General features: G+C 37.8%; 1 protein-coding gene and 1 long non-coding RNA gene across 9 annotated transcripts; one reads left to right on the forward strand and one right to left on the reverse strand.

Moving 5' to 3' along the window:
- The first annotated feature begins 78 nt into the window (after positions 1-78).
- LOC120110245 (uncharacterized) lies at positions 79-22,053 on the forward strand. 8 transcript variants are annotated; one of them, XR_015968170.2, is made up of 4 exons: positions 120-634; positions 1,642-5,446; positions 16,418-16,468; positions 16,589-16,809. It is a non-coding gene; the product is annotated as an uncharacterized LOC120110245 (long non-coding RNA). The 8 variants fall into 8 exon arrangements; XR_016396246.1 differs by lacking the exons at positions 16,418-16,468; positions 16,589-16,809 and having other exon boundaries at positions 182-634; positions 1,642-1,689; positions 1,792-1,954; positions 5,380-12,032; XR_015968169.2 differs by lacking the exons at positions 16,418-16,468; positions 16,589-16,809 and having other exon boundaries at positions 114-634; positions 1,642-1,689; positions 1,792-12,032.
- LOC103697741 (protein RETICULATA-RELATED 4, chloroplastic-like) lies at positions 5,546-17,932 on the reverse strand. The gene is made up of 8 exons (XM_008779664.6): positions 17,380-17,932; positions 13,034-13,102; positions 10,323-10,454; positions 10,189-10,242; positions 10,019-10,063; positions 8,783-8,922; positions 5,950-6,075; positions 5,546-5,852 (listed from the first exon to the last, which is right to left on the reverse strand). The coding sequence occupies exons 1-8, from the start codon at positions 17,893-17,895 to the stop codon at positions 5,804-5,806; spliced, it is 1,131 nt and encodes a 376-aa protein (XP_008777886.4). The 5' UTR covers positions 17,896-17,932; the 3' UTR covers positions 5,546-5,803.
- Positions 22,054-25,816: the final 3,763 nt, after the last annotated feature.

A 25,816-nucleotide genomic window follows, 5' to 3' on the forward strand; every position in this document is an offset into this window, starting at 1 on the left:
TTAAATTTATACCAAATAATTGTTTAATATAACAGTTTTACGGATCAAAATAAACTTCAATTCCAAATACCTCACTTTTGACATGGTAATGCGCATTACTATAGAATGAGAAATCCTAATGGTCACCAACGGCTTCCAGCTGTGAAAAACATCTTCTCATCAACCTGATTGTCATACACCTTCCCCCCTCTCAAATAACCTTCATTGTTTGAAGCATCGTAGAACCACCAGCCAATGTAGTCGAGGTGGAAATGGTTATGCGCACGTTGGTGAGGGGAAGGAGGTGTGGGTGTCTGTGAAGCCCAACCTCACGTTGAATATATGGGCCAGCCTCTTGGCCCGACCCGGCACTAAATAGAAGGCCCGATGGTCCAATCCCATTGTCCAAACAGGGCAAGCCCTGCTCGAACACAAAGGAAGGAGGATGAGTCCTCCTCCTCCTCCTCCTCCAACTTTGCCGGAGGCTAAGAAAGCCTAGCCTCTATTCCTATTTAAAGGCCCCAACCCCAGTTCTTCCTCACTAGAAAATTGCCATAGCCTACCGCGCTTTTCGCTCTCTTCCCCTATTGGAAAACCGTGAATCAGGCTCACTGTGCTCGCTGAAGATTGCAGCCGAGCCCTCGTCGGAACCAAGGTAAGGCCTTTGGATCTTTTTCCCTTCCCTTCTTTGATCATAAGCCTCACCACCGGCCGAGATTTCACCAGAATAATCCAAGGATAAGAGGCATTGTTTATCCTCTGTTTTCGTATCCAAAAACACTTTTTTATTTTCTTTTTTCTGGCCTTCTCTACTACCGGTGCTTGTCGCCGAAGATGCGGGCCTGTCTCCAGTGCTACTCTCAGTCGTCACTAGAGCTTCACTGCTAGGGATCATGAAAATAAGCATGAAAGGGTCGAAACCCTTGTATTTTTGACTGTTGCTTTTTCTTACTTCTCTTTTTCCATCGCTGATTTCCCCTGTCTTCGTCTTCCAAATTTTATCTCTCTTTCTCTCTCCTCTCTCTACTTTTCTTTCTCTTTCTAGATTTTTTTTTCTGCTAGCAGATGACCCTAAGGGATTATACGTTGGTCCTCTCGACTTATAATCTAAAAAACTAGTTTTAACGCCGAAACACAAGTGATTAAGATAGTGGTATATGTTATCCGTCACTTTGTGCATATTGTATCTATTATCTGACTCATGCTACTGGTTACATGGCTATAGCCTAATATTGGATCTACTATCAATTTATTAGAAATAAATTTTGATTTCTTACCGATCAATATCATGCTATTTGATTTTATTTTATTTTTTTGCTTGCTTAGACCCCACTTTAATGTATTATGTTGTATATTGGGCTAGAGTAGCTCATCATTGTTTTCTTATATTTTTAGATCCTGAATCATGATCGCTCGAAACTTGAAGGAGAGCGCTAAATTGCTTGAAGATGCTTGAGTCATCTAGACTTTAAATTTTTTGGATATTTTATTTTGTTTGAACAATAATAATTCGTTGGAACATCATGCCTCTTGGTACTTTGGGAAATTTGCTTGTGAGAATGATTTGATTGAATCTTTATTAAATTGATTTTATGAGGATCGAAAAATTAATATTATTGCTCTTTGATCGATAGCCTTGAATGCTTATGATCCGTCTTGCAGATATGCGGCATCTGTTATGCACCGGATTCGAGGCGTGACGCTATCATAGTAGGCAACGCTTTAGGGAGTTCAACTAGATCTTTCGTATAAAAACTTTTTGTTTTATTAATCACATGTTCTAACTTTTTTAAATGATGTTCATCGATCTAGTGCATAAGACTCCTACAATCGAATGATCTAGGGAGGGTTTGATATATACAGTCTTACCTCCACGTATGAAGAGACTTTTTTGTACTTCAAACCCATGATCTCCAAGCCATAATGGAGCTTCCCCGCCATCATCCGAAGATTCATCCCCTTGATTATTTTCCAGGTAGAAAATATTATTTAATGCATCTTTTCTAAATAATTTTGCAGAATAATGTCAAGCAGATCATGTTTTTGCATATAATTCTTGATGCCATTGCTTCTTCCTCTTGCATACTCATTGATACGTTGACAATTCCATACCTGGACGACTAACAATCATTGAGAAATAGTACTCCTGTCCCTGTAAAGCATGTGAAATCCTTTAGACTAAAACCTGTTTTGGTGAACATGCAGCTCCTCTGAAAAATGCTACAGACTAGGCTTCTAGACCTCCAAATGTTTGGGCAGACAAGCCACCTGCAATAATAAGTGTATCTTGTGATTCTACGAGAAAACAATCGCAGTACCATCTGCATCAGATCCGAGTCTTTTTTGATAGGAAGAAGTCCTATTAGCATGGCAGCCTCCCAGAAAGTTTGATAGTGATGGGAATTTGATACGTCCTCAAACTAAGAGCTAGAACAAGCCCTATTATCATAAAGGCTTTTTTACATAGACTCAACCAAGATTCCTTTAGCAATGTTTGGTAGTGATCAAGAGACTACTAGCTTCATGGAGCGCTGCTCCAAGATGCGATCAATGAGGACACTAGATGGATGGATTATATAGGGGCCCCATAACGATTTGTTCATAATTTCACTAGTGATCAAGAGACTGCAGACTTCATGGTGGACTGCTCCAAGATGTTATCAATGAGGACATTAGATGGATGGATGACATAGTGGCACCACGACAACTACCTGTTGATGGTTTTATTAGCTATCAAGATACTCCTGACTCCAAAGATTAATATTATTATGAATGAGGACACCAGACAGATGGATGATACAATAGGACCAAAACATCTATTTTTGTTTCATCAGTAATCAAGAGACTCCAGACTCCATGGATCAGTATTATCCTGGACTAGTCCGAGGTTCTATCAATAAGGACTCTAGATCATCAATGATCAAGAGACTCCTCACTTCATAGATTAATATTATATCGAACTGCTCCAATATGGTATTAATGAGAACACCAGAGAGCTTGATGATATCCATTTCTCTTGTAATTAGAAATACTTTATGTCATAATAGATGTATCTAACTTGTTCTTAAGCACTGAACACTCTCAATGAAAGATTACCGATGATGTATAGCCTTATTCTTGACATGTTTCTTCATCTAAGATATGAGCTATGTCACTTTGTTCATATGATTACTCAATAATCTCTGTGACTAGGTTTGAACCTGCAATTTTTTGGTATCAAACATGGCAAGTTGGTAGATTGTTAGCAGTGGAAATGCCAACTCTGCACTTGATGGTTCAGAAAAGCATTTTCAAAAATTATTCAGAACATATTGAAAACAAAGACAAAAAGCTTTTAGGTTTTCAAAATAATTTTTTTCTATTAAAAAGTTAAAAGATATCAAATTTCAAATATAAAAGTGCACTTCATATTTTTAATTTCCTTAAGCCATAGAAATAATACTCGAGAGGACACCTTTTTCTTTTTCCTCCTTTTTTTCTGTCAGTAATGAGGGGCTAATCCCCTCCAATATCAGCTAGAATTAGGGGGCTTTGTTACCGATAATGTATAACCTTATTCTTGACATGTTTTTTCATCTAAGATATAAGCTATGTCACTTTGTTCATATGATTACTCAATAATCTCTGCGAACTGGTTCGAACCTGCATTTTTTTGGTACCAAACATGGCAAGTTGGTAGATTGTTAGCAGCTGAAATGCCAACTTCGCCCTTGATGGTTCAGGAAAGCATTTTCAAAAATTATTTGGAACATATTGAAAACAAAGACAATAAGCTTTTAGGTTTTCAAAACAATTTTTTTTATTAAAAATTTGAAAGATATCAAATTTCAAATATAAAAGTGCACTTCATATTTTTAATTTCTTTAAGCCATGGAAATAATACTTGAAAGGGCACCTTTTCCTTTTTCCTCCTTTTTTCTGTCAGTAATGAGGGGCTAAGCCTCTTCAATATCAGCTAGAATTAGGGGGCTTTGTTCTGTCAGTTTTTCATAATCATTAGATGACTCAGAAAAATTGGATGGTCAAGCACATAAAAGACTACTCATGGAAGATCTGACCCGAACCACTGAAATTTACCATTAGGCAGCTAATCTAGTCTCAATATTGGGTTCTCATATACAAACAATTCAGCTCATTGAGATTGACATGATGAGGAAGTCATTTTATTGTACCCTGTAGTAGTAAGTCTTGCTTCTTGTAACATAAATACATTTTAAAAAAAATTGTAACTTGTTTTTCCTGAAAAAGACAATTGAAACCCCCAAACAAACCTGATTTAACTTGCAATTCACGTGACTGATGCTATTCTAATGAAATACATTATTTGTAGGCTGTCAACAAATATTAAATTATGAGATTCAATTTACCACCTCAAAACTTTAAACTTTTTCTCATGCAGGAGGCTAATGTAACTTGGATCATAGGAAGTTGCATGATGACATTTACTAATCATGTTCCTTATTCTATGTTGTATCAGCAATTTTTTTAAAAAAATTTCAATTATAACTTTGCATGTGTAATACAATATTATCACCAAACATGTTAGATATTGGAATATGTTTTCTCAGTTTAAACATTGAGATATTTGAATATATTGGATTCACAACATTGAGCAACATGATACGACGAATTCTCCTGCACCATCCAACGATTTCGATTTCCATTAGTGTTTCAAGGATGTTAAAAAATATCTTGGGTTGCTTGATTAATCAGCAAAGTGGGTCATGCCCAAATAGAACTGCCTAATCTATGAATCCAGAAAGAAATTAAATTCAATCATGCAGGATTATTCATGCACTTAATTTTTGTCCTTTTTAGAGTTGATAGAGGTTGTATACCAGTTTCTGTATATTTGTTTTAGTTACTAATTTAAGCACAATAAGACACCTGTATAGTTCATAACCATAACTTCAAATTCAAAAGTAGTCAACACAATCTTCATTGATTATTTTTCTAGAGGAAACGTAATATTGAAACATGTACATGCAACATTTCTTCAGGAAGCCACCATTGGTTTCTCCACATAGTAGGAAAAGACAAAAAAAGAAACAACTTGTAGTTGCAATTTAGCCAGTTTAAATAAAACAAATTTCATAGTTGATGACAATTTCTTCGATCGAAAAGGTTTAACAGTGCACTTGAACGAACTCTAAAATTACAAAATCTTGTGAAATTGCAATTTTTTAATATGAGTTATGGTTTTTTACAGTATTTTTTTCTTTTTGGTAAGATGTTTTTATTGGCAGGTGCTTGGTTGTCTAATGAAAATTCCTAAACCTATAAATCATGAAATTTTAAGCGCAATTTTAGAGTTAGGATTGATCTCTCCTTTACACTTTTCTATATTAGAGCTTTGCCCTCTTAACAACCCACCTTATAAAATTTTGCAACTAACAACAGGTGCAAAACAAGGAGAAGGATAGAATTATGAAGTTTGAAGACCCCCCAAACACGGCATAAAGTGCAAGTAAGTTGACTAACTTGTATACAATTGAAGACTTGATCTAGATTTGGTGCTTATAAAATAAACATAGTATGAAGTTCTGCAAACCATAAAAAAATTGTGTTGCGATGAATCACCAAAATCAACCATCTGGTTCAAAAATAATATCAACACTTTCCACTGTTGCAAAGACAAGGGAAAACAATATGAAAAATAATTTATAAATTAATATTGGCAGCCACAAATGGCCTTTCATATTGATCATCAAGAGTGGTGGACTTCATAGAACAACATGGCTAAGGCACCCACCTCTGATTGAACTTTCGCCACATGGTTATGCAGAAAGAAAACAGACTAGCAGTATTCACTATGTGCTATGAACTACTCCCGGATCTTTTGGATTCCTATCCAGCGGGCATAGTCAACCCACCTGCTCAATAGAAGATGAGTATCAATCTAAAGATATATAGAAACTTCAAGCAAATTATAGTTATAAAATTTCCAAAATAACCCTAAAGAAATCTCACATTAGAGATCCCAAAAATGTGTTTCCTGTACGAACTGCAAAGCACGATGCACTTAAAATGAGTTTGTGGCTGTGTAGCAGTGGCTCCAGGATTCGCTGTTCTATTACACCCGCCAGTATCTGGTACCTATTGAGTACAGGAAATGACTGATTCATCAATAAAATTAACAAGAAATGACTGATTCATGCCTTTTTTTGTTCACTCCTGATTCACTAGCTACAGCTAGAAGAAAGGTGCTAGACAACATATGAATTTAAAGTTAAGGAATCATAAACCAGATAATGGTTCATGTGAAAGCTGTTCAAATAAAATCAATCTTAAATGCTCTTAGAATTCTTATTTAATTTTCCAAAAGTGCATGTGAATGCATATTCCTATACTACCATACAGACAAACAAGGTGATGAATTTGGGTAGTTATTAGGGGGATGAGTTGATCATTGAAATAGAAACTACATTCTATGAGAGATAATTTAGTGATATATTATACAATATTTGTATTTATATAAAATAAGGTCAATCTTACATATGTTTTCATTCCACAGAAAAAAAAAAACAACAACCATTCCAATAAACCCTACACCATGTTAAAGGATGCTTTTTCATAGCTTTATCATCTATTTCTAATATGTGCCCTTTGAGGCTTTGACATCAGGTCAATTTTATAGATCAACATATAATTCCTTGAGAGGGCGGTGCTTGGTGTATGATAAGGTTGTACCATTGTGACCTAAGTATTATGAATTCAAAATATGAAAATACCCTCTCTGCATGTGGGGTACGGCTGCATATATCTAACCCTCCTTAGACCTCGTAGTGGCGAGAGTCTCATGCATTGGGATGCCTTTTTCAACATATAATTCTTTAAAGTTTAAGAGTTTCAATAATCATATAGCAACTTGATATCATTATTTTATTTATTAATCTCAAAAATTTTGAATTGCTTTTCATTTAGCTCTTTGGCTTATTTTTACCTTTGAGACCAAACTAGCTTATGAAATCAAAAGCCATCATCCCCCCCGCCCCGTCTAGACTATTTTTCCTAATTTCTTCCAGAGGAGGCAGGGGTTAAACCAAAAAAAGATGCATTATATGAGAGAAAAGGCAATCACAAGCATTGGACATATCTAGACTCTTTCCAGCAAGGTTACAAATATTATTGGGATCATGGGGCATTCCACTTTCTCGAATGTAGGGAAAGGGTACTTCCCGAGTGTCGGAAAGGGATGAGGCGAGTAATGGACCATACGAGATGGGGCACGCATCTTCCTAAGTGTCTAGATGCAAGAAATCTCAGATTTTTTCTATTTTGAATGTTGGGATGGGTTAAGTTGAGAAAATGACCGGGACAAAACAAAACACTCATCCTCCAAAGTGTCGGGACGTGGGATGTCCCATTCTACGGAATAATCGGGATACCCCCACCTCACAATATTTAAAATCTTGCTTCCAAGCCTATAAAATATTGGACGATTGGTCCTTTGTAGCTTCACTTAAACTCTACCTTAAAGGAAGAGAGAGGTCGGAGAGAGGGCTCGAAAGCCCTCATATCATCAGCAAAGGGTTCCTCTATTTCATTTCGAAACATGGGATGCCCTATAAATTTTTTTTTGTCATTTTCGAACTGAAGTCGGCAAATGGTTTGCCGACTTCAATTCAAAATTGAAAGAAAAAAAAAGGTACATCACAAAATGGCAGGGTACAAACCAGTACCATACTGCCTGCTAATCATGCTATATATGATGTTGTGATTTGAGGTACTTCGGGCAAATGAATGCTCCTTCATTATATTTAGCTTAATGGGCTCTGTCATCTAGCTCTAAGGTCTTAAGTTCACTGGATAGTCTCTTATTGGTTCTGCAGCCTTGGTTCTCTCTCCCTTTTGATATCCTTCTCACTAATTGAACGAAAGTCCCACCATCTAGTAGAACTTGGATAGAATTCTAGCGCCTTTTCCATTTTAATTCAAAATATCCTATAGAGTCCTTTAGTTCCTTCTGCTTCTATTGATATTATAACTTTTCATACAATCAATGGAGCGAGCCGTTTTCTCCTTTCCCCGTGTATTGGTGCTAGTGTACATGGCATAAGCAAGATGGCACATCATTACAATATTTCCCACCAATTCACTTATTTTAGATGCATGAGCAAAATTCTTCCTTGATCCGGAGCTCATCCCTTCTTGCACCAGAACACAAACTTTTCCATGGTTCCACCCAAAACAAAGGTCACCAATGTGGTTGAATACCAACATTAATAAACAAAAGTTACCAATGTTCTTACAGCACTCTTGCAAGCTCCTCTATGGACAAGTCAGCTTTAACACTTCTTGCACTTAAAGAGTTCTTTAGAAATTAAGCATAAGAGAAGAAAACACTAAAGAGCACAAGAGAAAGCAGAAAGCTTCTAACAAAATTCTATTTCTTGGGAACTGGGTATACAAAATGAGGGGCCCATGATACCAACTACTTACCTGCCCTGAAAGTTTAAATTATTTTGAAATATAGATTAAATTATATGCAAGATTCTTTTCAAATGCACTATAACTATATGACATGGAAGAAAGTTTATGCCAATGAATGACATGAAAAAAGAGAACCTGCAGAGATCCAGGATACAAGATACTAAAGGAGCATCAAGCTCATTAGCCAGACACAAGGATGAACAGCAATATTTATTTGAACTTTTTCAGATACTCAATAAAAAAAAGGTATGGAATAAAGGATTTTGTTTAGAAAGAGAAAATAGCTGTCAGAAGTTGCCAAATGTTGACCTTGTTATATAAATAGTGGAAGAACAATTTAATAATGTAAATGCCCAAGAGGTATACATACCTAAGGTTACTGGACACTGCCATATAGACACCATAGGCAACACTAGTTGATAATATAGGGACATCCTCTGCTTCACCAGCAAAATTCTTATCCAATGTCTTTCTTGCATTAATCAAGGCATTCGTTGTACCAACACCAATCTGCAAAAAGACTGAATTCAGCTGACGGCTGAAAATTTTGCTTATAATTATTTTGGTTACTTGTTGATATGCTTAATGAATTAACCAAAATGATAATATATGAATACAGGATTTACTGATTGGCTTGCTGAGCAGCCATTTCAACTGTTATATTCTGAACAAACCTCCCAAGCCTTGGGAATACACATGCATCGATTACTTCATATAGATATCCAGAATGCTCATGAGTAAAAACATAAATACAATGCTGAGGAAATAATTAATCTCTTAGCAGTGGATAATTTAATTATATCATTTAACGTTTTCTTTATTTATACATTAACTAAACTGAGTCTTTTAAAAAAAGACAACTTCCAGAAGAAATTGTCCAAATAAACAAATCCATGAAGATATTATTCCAGTAAAACAAGAAGTTGCAATACTAACATAATTAAGGGTGAAAATGAGAACATAGACACTGCCAGGGAATCAGTAGAATCAATTTCCCAATCCATACCATGATGCTTAATCATTGACCCATGGGAAACCAAAACAAGAATGATACATACAGTAGGGAAATGCAATTCCCAAAAGCAAAATATGCTTTTAGGTTTGATTGTGCAATGTTGATCATTAACCAGGCAACCCAGGCTTCTTTACTCCAAAAAAAATTAACATCTACAAATTCTACGGGAGTGGATAGTAGTTGGAAGAAAAGCAGCTAATCAAAAGTTAAAACCAAGCTGACAGAAACTCTTGGCACCTTTTAGACATCATCGGCATGGACTTGACTGAAGGGCAGGGCCACTACCAAACACACTTATGAAGGGCAATCAGGCATGGCTTAATACCATGCAGCAAGAATTACAAAACATTTCTATTTCTCAACCTTCTAGAACATAAAAGAATCTCGAAGATAGACATTGCAACAATGCATCTATGGGTATGATTGAAATACCACAGAAGAATATGACCTCCGAAAAATTAGAAGTATCATAAGCTACCCCCACTTTGCCAAAAAGAAAATGAAGATGTGAATGATATCATGGTAAAAGTTTTAAGAAAATACTGGAATTTGTCACAGAAACCCCCTAATTGGTGAAAGAATCTAGCCTACCAGAGATGCACCAGTCCCAACGGCAAATAGCTTTGACCCATTTCTCTGCACATAAAAAAGGAAAAAGAAGGAAATTACCATATGAATATGAATTAATAACTCAATTAGTTATTTAGTTTTTCGCAGATAGTTGATCACAACAGATCAATGAAGCATTTTTGTAGATTTACCACTATTGCACCAACTCTCTGCAATAATGAGTATGATGTTCCAGCCAAAGCAACCTGGAAAAAAAAAAGTTCCAACATTATCGATAAGAGTTACACAATTATCTCAAATAATTTCTTGGACTCGTAGCATTCACCTGAAAAGCATTATCAGGGCAGCTGTAAAAGAATTTGGCAATAGGTCCAGCACTGAATGCCAGAGGTGGTCGAAGAGAAACAGTTGGTGCAGGAAGCCAGACAAGCATAAAATCAGCAACTATGGCCATCGCCTAAAACAAAAGGTTGTGTAGCATGCAAATAAACGATGTAGTAAGAAGCAGGGAATGGTTCAGCTAATGAAAAACAAATTATCTAAGAAAAACATTTTTTCTATCAGGCCAACTAGCCTTTTAAGTTTTCATGGCAGGCTCCTTTCTTACCAAAAGTTTGTTTACCCAGAAAATGGGAACCAATTGGCATCAAGGTCAAAGCAAGTCATGAAAAATAATCAAACTTTAACAAGCTTTATAGTTTTCATGGCAGGCCCCTTTATTACCGAAAGTTGCTTAGTCATACATAAGGATATACATACATACACACACACACATACATACATACATACATACATACATACATACATATGGAAGTGGGGACACAGTGCACTCCGGAAAAACTAGAGAAAAAGTTCCTAAATATTTTTTTCATTAAAAATTTATTTTTGAAAGAAGTGACCATCCTAAATTGTTACACTACTACTCTTAATGGTAAGATTTTTTTTTTCTTTATAAAGTTATTCATGCTGATATCTTAATTAAAATATAATAATGGTTCATATAACCAAGGATTAGGAACTGATGTGCTGGTCCATGCCATATTGCACAAGCAGTACCAATGTTGGATGAGCATGTGGCAGAGCCCAACCCCCCTGCAAGCAAAGGGGTTCCAGTACTCATGCATGTTGCACATAATGCTTGTTTGAATGGTTATTCACTGGGCCACATTCCTTAAAATCTAATCTACAATGACAAAAGAAATAAAAAGCGCCATCTTTATGGTCGTTTTCTGCTGAAGTTAAAATTTGGTAGATTGTTAAGGGGGTTGAAACATCAAAAGCATGAGGGGGTCAAGATTTTGAAGTGGGTATCGCTCTTTCAGTATAGGATTACAAATACTATGTATTAATTCATCCAACATTATGAGTAATATTGCCATCTTGTAAAATTCCTTGAGTCTTAAAATCATGTATCAATCTCTGATCACCCTAGATGCACCTTTGCTTGATAGGTTTATCATTAAGACCCATTAACACTTGATTTTCCCTGCATAGTTCCAATTTACCATTCAACTTAAACCACATATCACTAGTTACCACTAGAACATTTCTATACAACATTAAGATCATTTGAAACAAGCGTGAGACCTTTGGAACAGCCTGGAAAGCTACTAGTTTCTCCATTACTATTGTCAGTGTTTGGCACTGTTTTATCGTAAATATCCTTAATAATTTCAGTTCATATTTTAAGTCCTCTTTTCATCTTTAATGCCACTAAACTACCTCTCTTGATGCTCTATGTATGGTTTCATCATTTGCCACTAAACTTCAATTCTCTCTTCTATTTAATCTTTTTGTTAGTTCGAAAGCAAGCCAAAGAAAATGTATTACTTTCTTAGCACACATCCGTATTGGTTCCTCCATATTGTGATTGCTGTTCTTGGTCCTTGTCCCCTGCTCCCCAACCCCTCTCTCTTTCTCATAACTTCACAGTGCACTTCATAAATTTATTTTTATGATAGTTAGTTCAATTGTTGCGTCACTTAGAAATGTGCATCTCTATACATTTTCTCTAATGATATAGTGCAAACCTTAATTTCTATATATAATGAGTGAGCCAGGCTGCCAATTAGCCAAGTACATATGTTTTCTCTCATAACTTCCTGAACTCTATTCATTCAGCCCAAAAGTTCACCTTAATCCAAACAACTGGTTCAAATATTTTGTTGAATAATGGTATCCATGCCAAATGCCTGATTGTGTGTTTGCTGAATAGTTTCTAACTCACAAAAGCAATGGTCCAATCCTTCTTTAATCTTACCATCTCTCATTAAAATTATATTATCCTCTCTCTCTCTCTCTGTGCATGTGTGCATGCACACGTCTGTGTGTTGTGCTTCTGATTTAGCTTATCGATAACTCTGTGCTTACCTTCTTCAAAGCCCAGCCTATCATATAAACTATCATAAGACGTAGACCATATTTCTTTTTTCAAAGGTAACCATTAGATTTATATTTGGCGTCATAAATTTCTCCATATGTGCCTTAACGATAGATCTAGTAATAATATGTTTTAAAAAACGCACATTGTCATGCTTCCCATTTTGCCAACCTATTTTATGTAAAGTGTTGTTCCAGCTTGCTTGCACAATAAACAGGGCATTTGATTTTCATGTTTGTTTCATAAAAGCGGCTAGGCAAAAGCTATTACTTGAGGCTTCCTAGTCTCAATGCCATTCGAGCAATTTAGCTTCTTGTTTAAGTAAGACAACTTGCATTAAGATCGCATAGCCTCGTGTTCTAATAGATTGGAACTATACAAGTTCTGAAGTCAAGTCCATTTTTATTATTAGTGAGAAAAAGGTGATTCTAGAAGATAGTGTAAGCTCAATTATTTAGAATCATTTACTACCATAGTCTAATGGAAAGTTTTATTTATTATTCTTGACATGATGATTTTATATTGATGTATATAATCAGAAAAGCAATTTCTCAGCATATGACAGATCAAGAAGAATAAAGAAAGAGAAGAAAGTGAAACTTTTCTTGTGCAACCCCACGATAAGATACAGGAAATGCTTCTAGCAAAACTCATACCACATCTGCGAAAACAAAATCCAGTTCCTTGACAAAATTCTCTCTGCGACGTTCCCACTCAGCAGCAGTCTGAAAAATGAAAGCCCAACAGATCAGCATTGGCAGTCATAAATTCTTTCAGAAAACAAATCACTGAAAATTATATAAGATGAAATGAATGCAAGGAAACTCAAAAGGTATCATTTCAGCAAATAAAGAACACTTCATCCTGATAGATTTCACAACAAAAAAAAAGAAAAGAAAATGTTTGAGTTAAAATTTGAACAATCTGGGTTCTTATTATAAAGCTTCAAAACTAAGTCAAATAGTAAGATTGCTCAAATTGCAACTAAACCAGGAAAAAAAAAGCCAATTTGTTCTATAATTTTGACCAAATTAAAATTGGATGCCATTTCAAAGATATAATGTTCTCCAAGTTCAGGTCTATATCAAACAAAATTGTAATTTGAAGTTATTTCCCAACCTGGAACTAACCCATACACAGTTTTTTTGCCTCCTTAGACTAAGAAATTCTTGATAATATAAAAAATATTATAATTAGCAACACATAAATATAGAAAAGTAAAGGTCGTGATTTGAGTATGCAAGACAAATTGTTTCTTATCCTTAAAAAAAAGGATACTCAATGCCAGGGTCGCCAAAACCATCCCGAACCGGACAGTTCCGGCCGTTCTGAGCCGTCCTGACGGTTGACCAGCACGGTTCCAGCAACGGAAACGAAATTTGTTGCTAGAGAGGGAGAAGGAGAAGGAAAGAGAGAAAAAGAGAGAATGAGCGGTAGAGGGAGGAAGAGAGAGTGGAAGGAAGAGAGAAGGAGGTGGAGGCCGACAGGCGGAGGGCCGACGGAGGCCGGCGAGCCATGCGGAGGACGATCCTCTGGGCTCCACAGCCGGAAAACAGGGCAGGTCCCCTGTTTCGAACAAATCAGGTCCGGCCCTTTTTTTACTTTGTAATTTTTAAATGAAGTAGGCAAATCAGGGGACCCACCCTGTTTTCCAACCGTGGAGGTTTCCTCCGCTCCTGCCTAGGTTGTCGGCCTTCGACAGCCCTCCACCGGCCTCCGCCACCTTCTGCCGGCCTCCCTCCCTCTCTTCCCCTTCTCTCTCTTTTTTCCTCTCTCCTCCACCTCCTCTACTGTGTCGGAACTAGCTCAGCACGACATGGCGCGAGCCCGTTCCAACTCGTCTCGCCGGACACCCGATACGGTGCCCGGTACTGGTTCCGCCGATATTGTTCAACGTATCGAGGGTTAATGGCAAAGAATATGGAGGGTCAAGCTTTGTTGTGGGGGGTGGGCGAGAGCATGGTTTTACCGATGCAAACATGTTTGTTACTGTTAGTCTTCCCTTAAGTTATTGCTTAGCTTCGATTGGCATTAAGATCTTGCAACATAGTTGAATTTAAAAAGAAACTGTAGGCTATGTACTGAACTGAACCAAAACTTAAAACTGCAAGACAGCTTTAATCCACAAAAACAAAGTTATACTTTGGTTGTCCACAAATATCAGGGGTTACATATATTATTATCATTCTACCAATTCAAAATGATATGATTAAATTATTAAATTGGATTTTTAAATAGCTTGTGGAGTAATCTCTAAGTAGGATATCTAATCAGCTTCTAAAACTGTAAACACTACCTTGCCAGCTTTTTTTTGGTAGAACCTCACCAGCATTTCATCTCCTAATTTGAATTATTTTAAGTTTCCAATGCATCAACTTTTTCAAACAATTAGGGAGAATAAATGTGACATAAGCACCTATCTGTTGATAGCCAGAAATTTAGGAAAAGAACGTGGCATCTATCAGTCATTAATGGTTTTCAATGTTCACGTACCCACATCAGCTTTCTTGAACATGTCAATTTACCGAGACTTTATGTACTCAAAATTCATAATGAAAAAAATATAGCAGTCTCAAACCCACTTTCTTCCCTTATTAGCATTTTGGTTTATAGATGTGGCCTGATCTGCAATGACAATGCATCAAGAATTTCCAACGCCAGCAACATCAAACCATGCAAGGTAAACAAATGATGTTCATAAAAAAGTATATAAGAAATCAGTATGAAGCCATGGTTTGAAATACCACACTATGAGGGTGTACCAGTCATGTATGTGTACAGTACATACCACTAGTATTTACTCATACCAACTCATGGTCTGCCAATGCAAGGTGGAATCACACCGTATGTACCATAGTGTGGGGCTCAATATAGGGCATTACATACAATAGTATTATTGGTTTTTCAAATCTTGCATAAATCAAAATATAAAGTACCAATGTCACTCCTAGTCTTTGGAAAATGAACAACAATCACTATTAAGTAGACCTGCTCAAAACCCGAGCCCCGACCATTTTAGACAGGTATGGATCTAATTTTTAAGCCTAAAGGGCCCTGCCGGCCCTGAAATTTAAGCTCACCGAGTAAACAGGCCTCGACTTGAGCCCAATATTTATATAATATATTAATCTATAATATATAATATAATATAACATAAAATATATATTATATAATATAAAATATCTTTTATCTTCTTCCACATCTCATCCTTTCCATCTCTCTCCCCCCACCTCCTCCTCCCCCTCCCACAATCCCGGCCGCCCCTCGTCCCCCCACCCCCGATTGCCCCCCATCCCACCTCCCCACCAGTTCGGTCTCCCCTTGTCCCGCTACCACCTCCTCTTCCCACCGCCCTGGCCGCCCCTCATCCCACCTCCCCCTTCCCTCGGCCTCCTCCTCCTCCTCCTCTTCCCACTAGTCCAACCACCCCCTACCTCCCTCCCCTCCCCAAGAGCTTTTTTTAAGAGAGAGATTCTTTGGCAAAGCCCGTGACTTGGTCCGAACCCAAAGCCCGATAAGTAGCGGACTCGAGCCTGGGAAGTAAGCCTGAACGCTAAGCCAGACCAGAACCTAGCCTGAAAAAATTAACGGATACCATAGGTTGAGCCTGGCTCGGCCCGCCCATTAAGCTAGTCTACAATCAAATTGTAGAATAAAAATATTTGATGCTTTCAAAATTCGACATTAATATTAGAAGAGTCATAGCATATATGAGGTGCTTTAAAAATTCAACATAAATCAATAGTTTAAAATTAACACAAAGGAGTAAGGAATAAGTTGTCTTCACGAACCTACTTCTTACTGTAAAGCATTGTTCTCCCATGTATTTCATGAAAGAAAATACTTCGAAGTTTTAATATTGTGTGTGGAAACACCAAAGTCGATCTTTTGAGTGGATTTAGGAACATAACTGTTTTGAATATTATGATTAGGGAATCAGTCTCTCTTCAAGCCACATTTTATACTCAATGCAAACTTTTTTCTTTTAGTATCTTATTAACCACAAAAGAAGTTCCTGATGTAACATCTATTGTTAGCAGGATTTTAAGCCATGGCTGGGCATTTATCTATATTACCAGCATGACTACATGGTTTGTATTTTATCGTAACTCATTCTGAACTCTTTTATCATTCTACGAACAAGGTAAAATGATGATTAAAAAAATATGCATATTGTAAGATATTTTGCATGGCTCGTATGTGATTGGCAGCGGGTTGACAAAGAAAATGGACAAGAAGACTACAAGACTGTCTAGGATAGCTATTTCAGTCACATTTCCAAAGGTGCCGGACCCTCATTGCCATTATCTTCTCACATGTAAGCCCTTATTATTATTTTTAAACAACAATTTGCAACCAGAGTGTTGCTTGAATTGGAGGAAATCAAGTTTTGATACATTTTTCATATCATAATGAACTTATATAAATGCAAGGGCTGAACTAGTGATGCTTATTACTTTGTGTGCTTACGCAAATGACAAGCTTAAGCAACTAAAACATATCTAGGACAATAAATCCCAATACACACATCATATTCAAAATATATGATTATTGTGCAAATAAATATTAGAATTTAGAAAGACTGTCACCAAAGCAGCAGCAAAAGAATCGCTTGCAATTGCTACGATTACACAGATTTCCCTCAATCATTAGGTCAAATAAAACCATAAACCAAAACAAAATAATCACTCTTCTACATAGAGCACAGATGCATCATTTCTGTTATTGCAGTAGAACACAAGAGACAACACAAAGATGCTGCAATATGCTTCAATCGAGCACTGACACCAAGGTGCATTGACCTACAAAAATATCTCAAAATGCCTTTCTTCCAGACTTCCATTCAGGTAAAGTTCAAAGGAAAATAAGCTACAGCTATCAAGAACTAAACCAAGCCAAAATTGGCAAAAGATATAAGTAAAATCATGGAAAATATCCAATTAATGTAACCACAACATAAGAAATCGAGTCAAAAACTAGCAAAAAAGGTGTGGGGGGGGACCTTGGTAAAGATGCCGACGCCGCACTCCATGACGACCTTGGCCAAGAAGAGGTCGTCAGCCAGAAGCCTTTCCTTGAACCCCCCAAACTGGAGAAGCCACCGGAAGAACGGAGACTTCTCAAGCTCGGCGAAGCGGTGCACGATCGCCCCGGGAATCCTCCCGGCCTCGACGGCTGCCGCAAGGTCTTTGGGGAGGCTGTCCAGCGTCCGGCCGAGCTCCGTCAGGGCCAGGAGAGCCTCCGTCCGGTTCTTCCGGCCGGAGTCCCCATCTTCCCCTCCACCACGGCCGCCTCCGCCGCCGCCGCCGCCGCCGCCGTTCCCGATCCCGCCGTCGCCGGATCCGGCGACGAGGGGACGCCGGGCGGGGCAGGGAGGAAATATCCGGAGGTGGGGAGGGCGGACGGAGGCGAGGAATCGAACGGCGGAGAATGGGCGGCGGCCGCCAGACGAAGGGCTGGAGATGGACGGGAACCGGAGGTTAGAGAAGGATGCGGCGGCGGAGGCAGCAGCCGCCATTGGTGGGAGGCGGGTGATTTGGTTTCGAAGTCTGCTTGGCGGACTTCTCAATTTATATATATATATATATATATATATATATATATATATATATATATGTATGTATGTATATTCTGGTGATAATTACAAGGAGGAGGGGGAAGAGTTGACGATGGATTCAAAGGCGGGCTCAAAGGTGATTATATAAAAAAATTTGATTAAGTTAAATCAAAAAATCGATTAAATAATTAATTAAATTTAAATTAAAAAATTAGATAGCGGACGATTGTCGCCCAAGATAGTAATCCTAATATTAATATTCGATTCGAATAAAATCTTTCGAATCATCCTACACGCCTGAAAGGCTCAAACCTCTTGTTCATTCATTTTATCTATCTTTTCTCTTTATCCTTTTCAAGCAAGCAGGTTTCGAATATTCCGTCAATTTTCTAGTTTCCATTCAGCGTAGCCGTAAGATATCTTGAAGGCGCCATAAATCATGCCTTTATTGCTAATTTTTATCATTAAATTTTGCCCAAATTTGGTTAATATCTAAAAAAGTATTCGATTTATATTCATATTGAAATAAAAAAAAATATAGATATGTTTAATATATGATTCATATCTATATTCATTTATAGTAAATATGGATATGCTTAATATTCTATTCTTATTCGTTTAAAATATATTTGAATATTAATTTTAATATTTGTTTAATATCTATATCTATATTATTAAAAAATATAAATATAAATATAAATTTATCATTATTGGTTGATTCGGAGAAAATTACGGATTTGGCCGGGTACGATGGGTTGCCAGCAAACAGGAAAAAAATGAATGCAGCATCTTGGATGAAATGTAGGATGACAGGCGTTGCATTCAGGTTGGATTTTCCCGAGCCTAGCTTCAGGAGATTTGTCAAATCTGCATTTATTACCCTCGTACCTAATCGAATTTAGTTTGGATATTTATAGTCATTATTTTAGTATTTTCCTTTGCTCAGATTTGTGCATCATAAAATGAGTTTATAACGAGATATCTATTAACTTTCATGTCAATGTAATAAATAAATAAAGAAAACTATTAGTTCAATGATTTAAAAGTATGCAGTTTTAATGTTTATCTTAATTGAGACCATGTATTCCTGCCTCATAGGGAAGAAGTATGATTCTTTGATTCTAATTATCATGAAAAGACACTTGATAAGTGCGACTAGTGGGTGAACATGAAAAATTTAAAAATGATCCAAAATATATAATTAGTATGGCTAGTATCCAAGTATATAGAAAAATAAATGCTTAAATCATGACAAAGAGTCAACTGCAATCTTAATTTTCTTTAAGAAAATAATGAAAGGGAGCTTGAGTAGACACCATACTAGATGTTTTTTTTTAACAAGCCACAGCTTGAAGAAAAAAAGTCTAGTAATTAGAAAGACATAAGCAAAGACAAATAAACATACATTTCAAAGTTTTATTATAAAAATCTACAATATAGTAATAGATAAACATCATGCTAAATTCTCTCTAAATTAAAAAATGATAATTATTATTAATTAGAATATAGCATTGCAACACACTTCATTTTGAGATATAAAAAGTAATGATTAAATAGTTTCAATTTCTGTGAAGAAGTGAAATAAAATATTCGGCTACATTATATTATCATTTCCAATGATAAGTATATATAGGTTGTACAAGCCATGCAGTTGCAAAGCATTCTGTTCGATACTTACGCTACAAAATTATGTAGTTTCTAAGATAGAAAAATGTTATGATCATATTGGTTACATCCATATAACAAACGATGGATATTGTGTTCTAATGTTGTAGTTACGACCGAGAGATATGTTGTTCTTAATTAATACTTGATGAACGTCCAGATAATGACCAAGACGCCTCCCTCAAGTTGGAGCCTGGAGATCACAAATCAACTAGATAATTAAATATTGGAACTGCTCTTGGCGAATAAATGTGCAATCTGCTGATTGGATCGAAAATGAGCAGTCTTGATGAGATGATGTTAGATCTTCTCATGGATAAAATGGCAATCAAGTTCGATGTGCTTGGTGGGCTCATAAAAGACAGAATTGCATGCAACATGTAAAGCCGATTTGATGGCACAAAAAAAGAGTGGTTGTATGTCGAGGGACTTGCAAATCATCAACCAAGTAATTTAACTATTGAATTTCACATGCAGCAGATGTCATAGCTCAATATTCTACTTTAGCAGATGAGCAAGAAACAGTATCTTGTTTCTTGGATTCTATGATGTAGGATTGGTGCCAAGGAAATATCCTATAATTGATCTTTGAGAAGTTGGACAACGAACCCAATCTAAGTCTGAATAAGCAAAAGGAAATAATGAGCTAGAAGAAGAGAAGAAATGACCTGCTTTTGGTGATGATTTGATGTAGCCAACCACTAAAGTGCAGCTTCCTAGTGAGACTAACATGAGGCATGCATTAATTGGTTGAGAATATTGGCAAGATGAAGAATGTCAGAATGTCTGGTCTTATGGTGGAAAGATAAAGTAAGCAGCCTACAAGTCCTCGGTAACAAGAAGGATCATCAAAAACAGTGTTATCATCTAGAAGTAGTATGAGATTGGGCTCCATAGGTGAATCACATGGATGGCAACTAAGAGCACCCACATTAGCTAAAATTTCCAATGCATATTTGCATTGGGAGAGATAAATACCTTGAGCAAATCGGGCAACTTCGATCCCAAGAAAATATTTTAAAGGTCCTAAGTCCTTTATATGAAATTTAGAATCAATGAGCCTTTTAACAAAAATAATGACAAGGGAATCATCACCGATTATGATACTATTGTCCACATATACAAGAACATCAGCAAAGAGGGTATTCATTGTAGAAGTGAAGAGTAAGTAGTCAACCATGGATTGGAAAAAACCAGGAGTGAGAAGCACAGATGAGAATTTGGCACCAGTTGCGAGAGGCCTACTTGAGCCCATAAAATGACTTATGAAGGCGGTAAACTCGTGAATCATCTTGTTTGGCAAATCTAAAAAAAATTCTCATATAAACTTCCTCATCTAGATCCCCATGAAGGAAAGCATTATTAACGTTCAACACATGTAAAGCCAGCCTTTAACTGAAGCAATCATTAGTAAGCAACAAACTAGGATAAATTTGGCAACAGGTGCGAAAGTCTCAATATTATCAAGGCCCTCAGTTTGTGTGAAATCCTTTGCAACAAAGCTAGCTTTGTATCTCTCAATATTGCCAACAGAGCGATATTTGATCTTGTAGATCTATTTGCAGCCAATGGTTTTTTTGCCAGGGTTAAATTAGTCATTGTTCATGTATTATTGGCCTCTAGAGCTTAGATTTATGCTACCATGGCTTCCCTCCATTTGGATTGTTTATTGGCTTGGGTGAAACAAGTTGGCTCGGTCTCACTAGATATAGAGGTAAGGAAAGCTTTGTGTTTGCTGGAAAAGTGGTCATAAGTAAAGTGATAGGAGATAAGGTGATGGGTGATGGAAGTAAATAAGGTGAAAGACTATTACTTGGCTAAAACCGCATCATAATAAAAATCGTTGAGATCAACAAGCATTTTCTTGGGCCTATCAGAGCGACATAATGGAGGTCGAGAAGATGTGGGAGCTGAGTTATCTAAAGAGATAGTATTGAGGTTAGTGGTTGCTGATATGAGTGCAGGGTTAGATGGTGAACATACAGAACCTATGTTCAGTTTTGGTATATTGGAGGTAGAAGGTATAACATACGTTTGTATAGTCCTATCATCATGAGGTTCCTCTTGTGCTGCATTAGGGGTTGAGAAATTAGGAATAGGACGGGGAAGTACATGTGAAGAGGAAAATGGTGGGGCTGGAAGAGAAAGAAAAAAAATAAAATTTATGAAAGATAACATCCATGTTGGTAAAGTAAGTTTAGTGCTCTCAAGATCATAAAGATGATAACCCTTTGGGCCATTAGGATTTTCTAAAAAAAATGTACTTCTTGGCTCTTGGAGCAAATTTATTGGTGACTAAACGACCAATAGAAGCAAAACAAAGGCATCCAAATATCCGGATATGTTCATAGGAAGGTGGACAATTATGAAGTAGTTCAAAGGGGTACGGCCTTGAAGAAGGTATAAGCAAGCAATAAAATAAATAAGCAACATCAAGAATGTAGTCACCCTAAAGGAGAGAGAGAGACATACTTGAAAGCGAAGACCATGCACAACATCAAGTAAATACCGATGTTTGCATTCAACGACCCTATTTTGCTGTGGTATCGTTATGCAATAATGGTTAAGAAAAAAATGAGTGCCATTAGTTGACACAGTGGAATAACTATACCAATGATCATAGTGTAGCAATTCAAAAGGATCTATTAGAGAACGGCGAACAAGTTTGTTTAGCTTTTGGACAATTATGACAAATAATATTATCATTATTGGAAGAAAAGGAAAGAGCGGTGCACTTTATGTAGCCGCTCATGAGAGGTTTATCTAAGATGCCAATGCCATAAATCAAACGATGTAGATGCTAGAAAGGATGCATGTGCATAGTCGCTATCAAGGACATATAAACCACCACGTTCACGGCCCTGGTCAATCACCTTCCCAGTCAAGTGGTCCTAAAAAAATACAATGGTTAGAGAAAAAAAGACAGAACAATGCAACTTATGTATAAGCTTGTGAACGAATAAAAAATTATAGTGAAAGCTAAGAACACAAAAACCATCTTTTAGGGTAAAATGAGCGGTGAAATGTGCTGTTTTGGTGCATTAAGCCGGTACAATATTGCCATTAGGGAGGGTGATATGTGAGGTGGTGGAAGATATTTCAATGGAGGGCAAGAGGTGGGGGTTGGAGACCATATGATCAGTTGCAACTGTATCGATAATCCAAGAGGACGATCATGTAGAGGAAATAAAACATAAAGAGTTACTTGCAAAATTGGCCTAGAGTGGAGATGGTTTGTTAACCTCATTAAGAAGACACAGAAGCTGTTGGTATTGTACTAGAGTTAATGTTTGAGAATAAATATGGTTCGTTGAGTGCTGACGATCAATAGACTTAGGCTTCTGCTAGACATTTGGGCTTGTAGTTGGGTGGGAAGCTGTAGAGTCGGTAGCATACGTCCTTGGAGTGACTAAGGATATTACAATGTGTGCAACACTCCCTACTATGTCCCTTCTGAATATTTGACTGAGAGCTACCAGCACTTGCAGCAGAAGAAGGATCGGGGTGGGCCAAACCCATTGGTGTAGAAATGGCTGGAAAAGTAGCAGTATCAGTAGGTGATCATGTCACTTGAATGACATATTGGGTTTCATCTTGTAGCATAAGAGAATAGGAACGGTCTAAAGAAAGAAGAGGGTCCATGAGAAGTATTTGGTTGTGGATATTGGCATATGTGTCATTCAAGCCCATCAAAATTGCATCAATTGTTGTTGATTCAGGTGATTGGAAATCCACTTGGAAGAATTGCATTGACATATAGGAAGGGGGTTTAGGTGGCCAACTTGTCCCAATAACTTCTGAGTAAGTTGTAGTATTTTGAGACAACCAGAATTTTGTTGATGGATGGCAATAGCACATTCGAGCATGAAGATATGAGGGCCATTGCTAGGTAAGTACCTAGCATGCAGTTCCTTCCGGACATCAGCTGCGGAGTCAGCATAAAGTACTGATGCAACAAGATTCTTGTGAACTATGTTGAGAAGCGATAAAAGGACCATATTATTGGCATGTTCAGCATGCAATAGAGGATCGACAAACACAAACTTGGAAAGAGAACCATCAACAAAGCCTGTTTTATTCTTGGCTTTTGGCCATCTCCATTGTATGACACTAAGTCGGAAAATTATCAACATTGAGGAGATTGCCGACCAAAATTGTTCCTCGGTTGTTAAAGGAGTGTAGGAAAAATGGAACGTCGGCTTGGTCGGTAGGAGATTTGTTGTAAGAGAGGTTGGCCATATTGAAATAAAGCCAAACCTAAAAAAGATGGCACCTTTTTTTTGGCATGGGCAACAATGTCAAGCCCTATCAAGTTGTTGTATGACTCAAAAGGTAGGCCCGTTAACGAGCCGAGCTGAGCCTATATTGGGCTCAGAGCTCGGCTCGTTTCACAAAAGCTTGAGCTCGGGTCAGTACCGAGCTCTATATTGGGCTCGAGCTCGAGCTTGCTTGCCAAGCAAAAGCTCGGGCTCGAGCTCGTAAAGCTTATTTCAATTACGGCTCGGGCTCGATAACAGGATCCAATATTATCTTTGTGCACGAGCAACTCAGCATCATATATGGCTTTCCAAAAGATTATATATGCATGTATCTGCATCCCTAGCAGCATGAATGAATCCATTCAGAATTAATTTCTTCAGAAAACAATTGAAATCATTTATTGTTTATTGTCTAAATGCAAAGATAGATATATTTTCACACAAATCACTACAAGGACGCAAAGCACAAGTCACCAAGTTTCGATATAATGAAGTGTTTTGCACAAACCCCAGGAATCATCCCACTCATAACACCTCAATACCCATAGAAAATAAGAAAAATCTAGCACCACAAGGCTATATCCTCAGTTTTTGGATTTCGAGTGCTTCACAAGCCAATCTATTACAGATCAATGTTGGTTGAGTTCTTGCATGAGATCATGAAACACCAAACTTCTATGTCAGTGATAGACTTTAGGCCCCTGCAATGCAGAAAATGTTGATTAACAAACACAGCAGCTTGTATTGATCAATTTGTTTTATATCATCCTTAGGAAAAACCATATTATTGGGTTAGTAAATTTTAGTTACTTACATCTCCTCAGTCAAACCTTACTTAGACAGAGCTTCAGGCTTATCAATTTTATTTCCAAGGACCAGCAATGGAATCCCGCTCAGTGATGGCTTGCTTAGAAGGTCATGAAGTTCACTCTTTGAGATTGGCGAGTAATCGTGATCCCAAATATTCTCTGGTGCTCTTCTCTCCTATTACCCCTTTCAAGAGGCGGTGTGGCAGTCGTCGCCCCCGCCGGAAAGGAAGGGGAGAGCGAAAGCTAGGGCAGAAGGAGAAGGAGGTGGGGACTGGGGAAGAAGAAGCTAGGGCAGCACCGCAGCAAGTCGAGGGAGGACTGAGGAGGACGGTTGGAGAGGAGGGCGTTGGGCCAACCGTCGGATGCAGGGTTTGGGAGTGATCTCAGCCGTCGGATCCCGAACTCATTTGGTTTTGCTAGGTCATGGGCTCTGCTTAGGCTCGTGAGCTATTCAAGCTCGAACTTGGGCTTCAGCTCGAATTTAAACGGGCCTCATTTTGGGCTCGGACTCGGACTCGTTGACTAACGAGCCAAGCCCAAGCCGAGCCCGAGCAGCTCGGCTCGTTAACAGGCCTATCAAGAGGGGACGGGACAACGTGTCTTAGTGTTAGTGCTGTGTTGATGAAGGGCTCCAGTTGTGCCTTGAAACAGGAGAGAACCGCATGGTAATACAGATAAGGAAAGTGCAGGAGATCATGTCATCTTGTTTGGGGTTGGTTCGTGATCATGCAGAAGATCGGAAAGTGCAGAAGATGGGGACGCTTCTATGATCAAGTGATCTCGAGTGAGCACACAAAAGAAGAGAGTGATATCATGGAGGGCGCTAGCGTCCGCAGATCTTGGTGCTCGATTTCAAGATGGATAGTGATGATGGAGCCGCCGTGATGCTAGGAGAAGTAACTACCATCGTGACTTGCAGCAAAAAAGGAATGGAAAAAAGTGGAGAAAGCCAAGCGAGGAGGAAGGCGGAAGTGGGCGTAAGCAAGGAGATGCTGTGGTTGGAGGTAGTGGGTGATAGGGGGAAAAGTGGATCACCCAATGCATAGGGTTAAAACATCCAAATCCGACAGTAAGCCTAGCCTCGGCAAACGTGATCTCGGTAAGCATGGTCTCCGCGGGCGTAATCTTGGTCTCGGCTAAGCAAAGTTT

The sequence above is a fragment of the Phoenix dactylifera genome, chromosome 8 (assembly GCF_051530095.1).
Source record: "Phoenix dactylifera cultivar Ajwa chromosome 8, Ajwa_hap1_PhDact_Kaust_v1.1, whole genome shotgun sequence".
Classification (NCBI taxonomy): domain Eukaryota; kingdom Viridiplantae; phylum Streptophyta; class Magnoliopsida; order Arecales; family Arecaceae; genus Phoenix; species Phoenix dactylifera.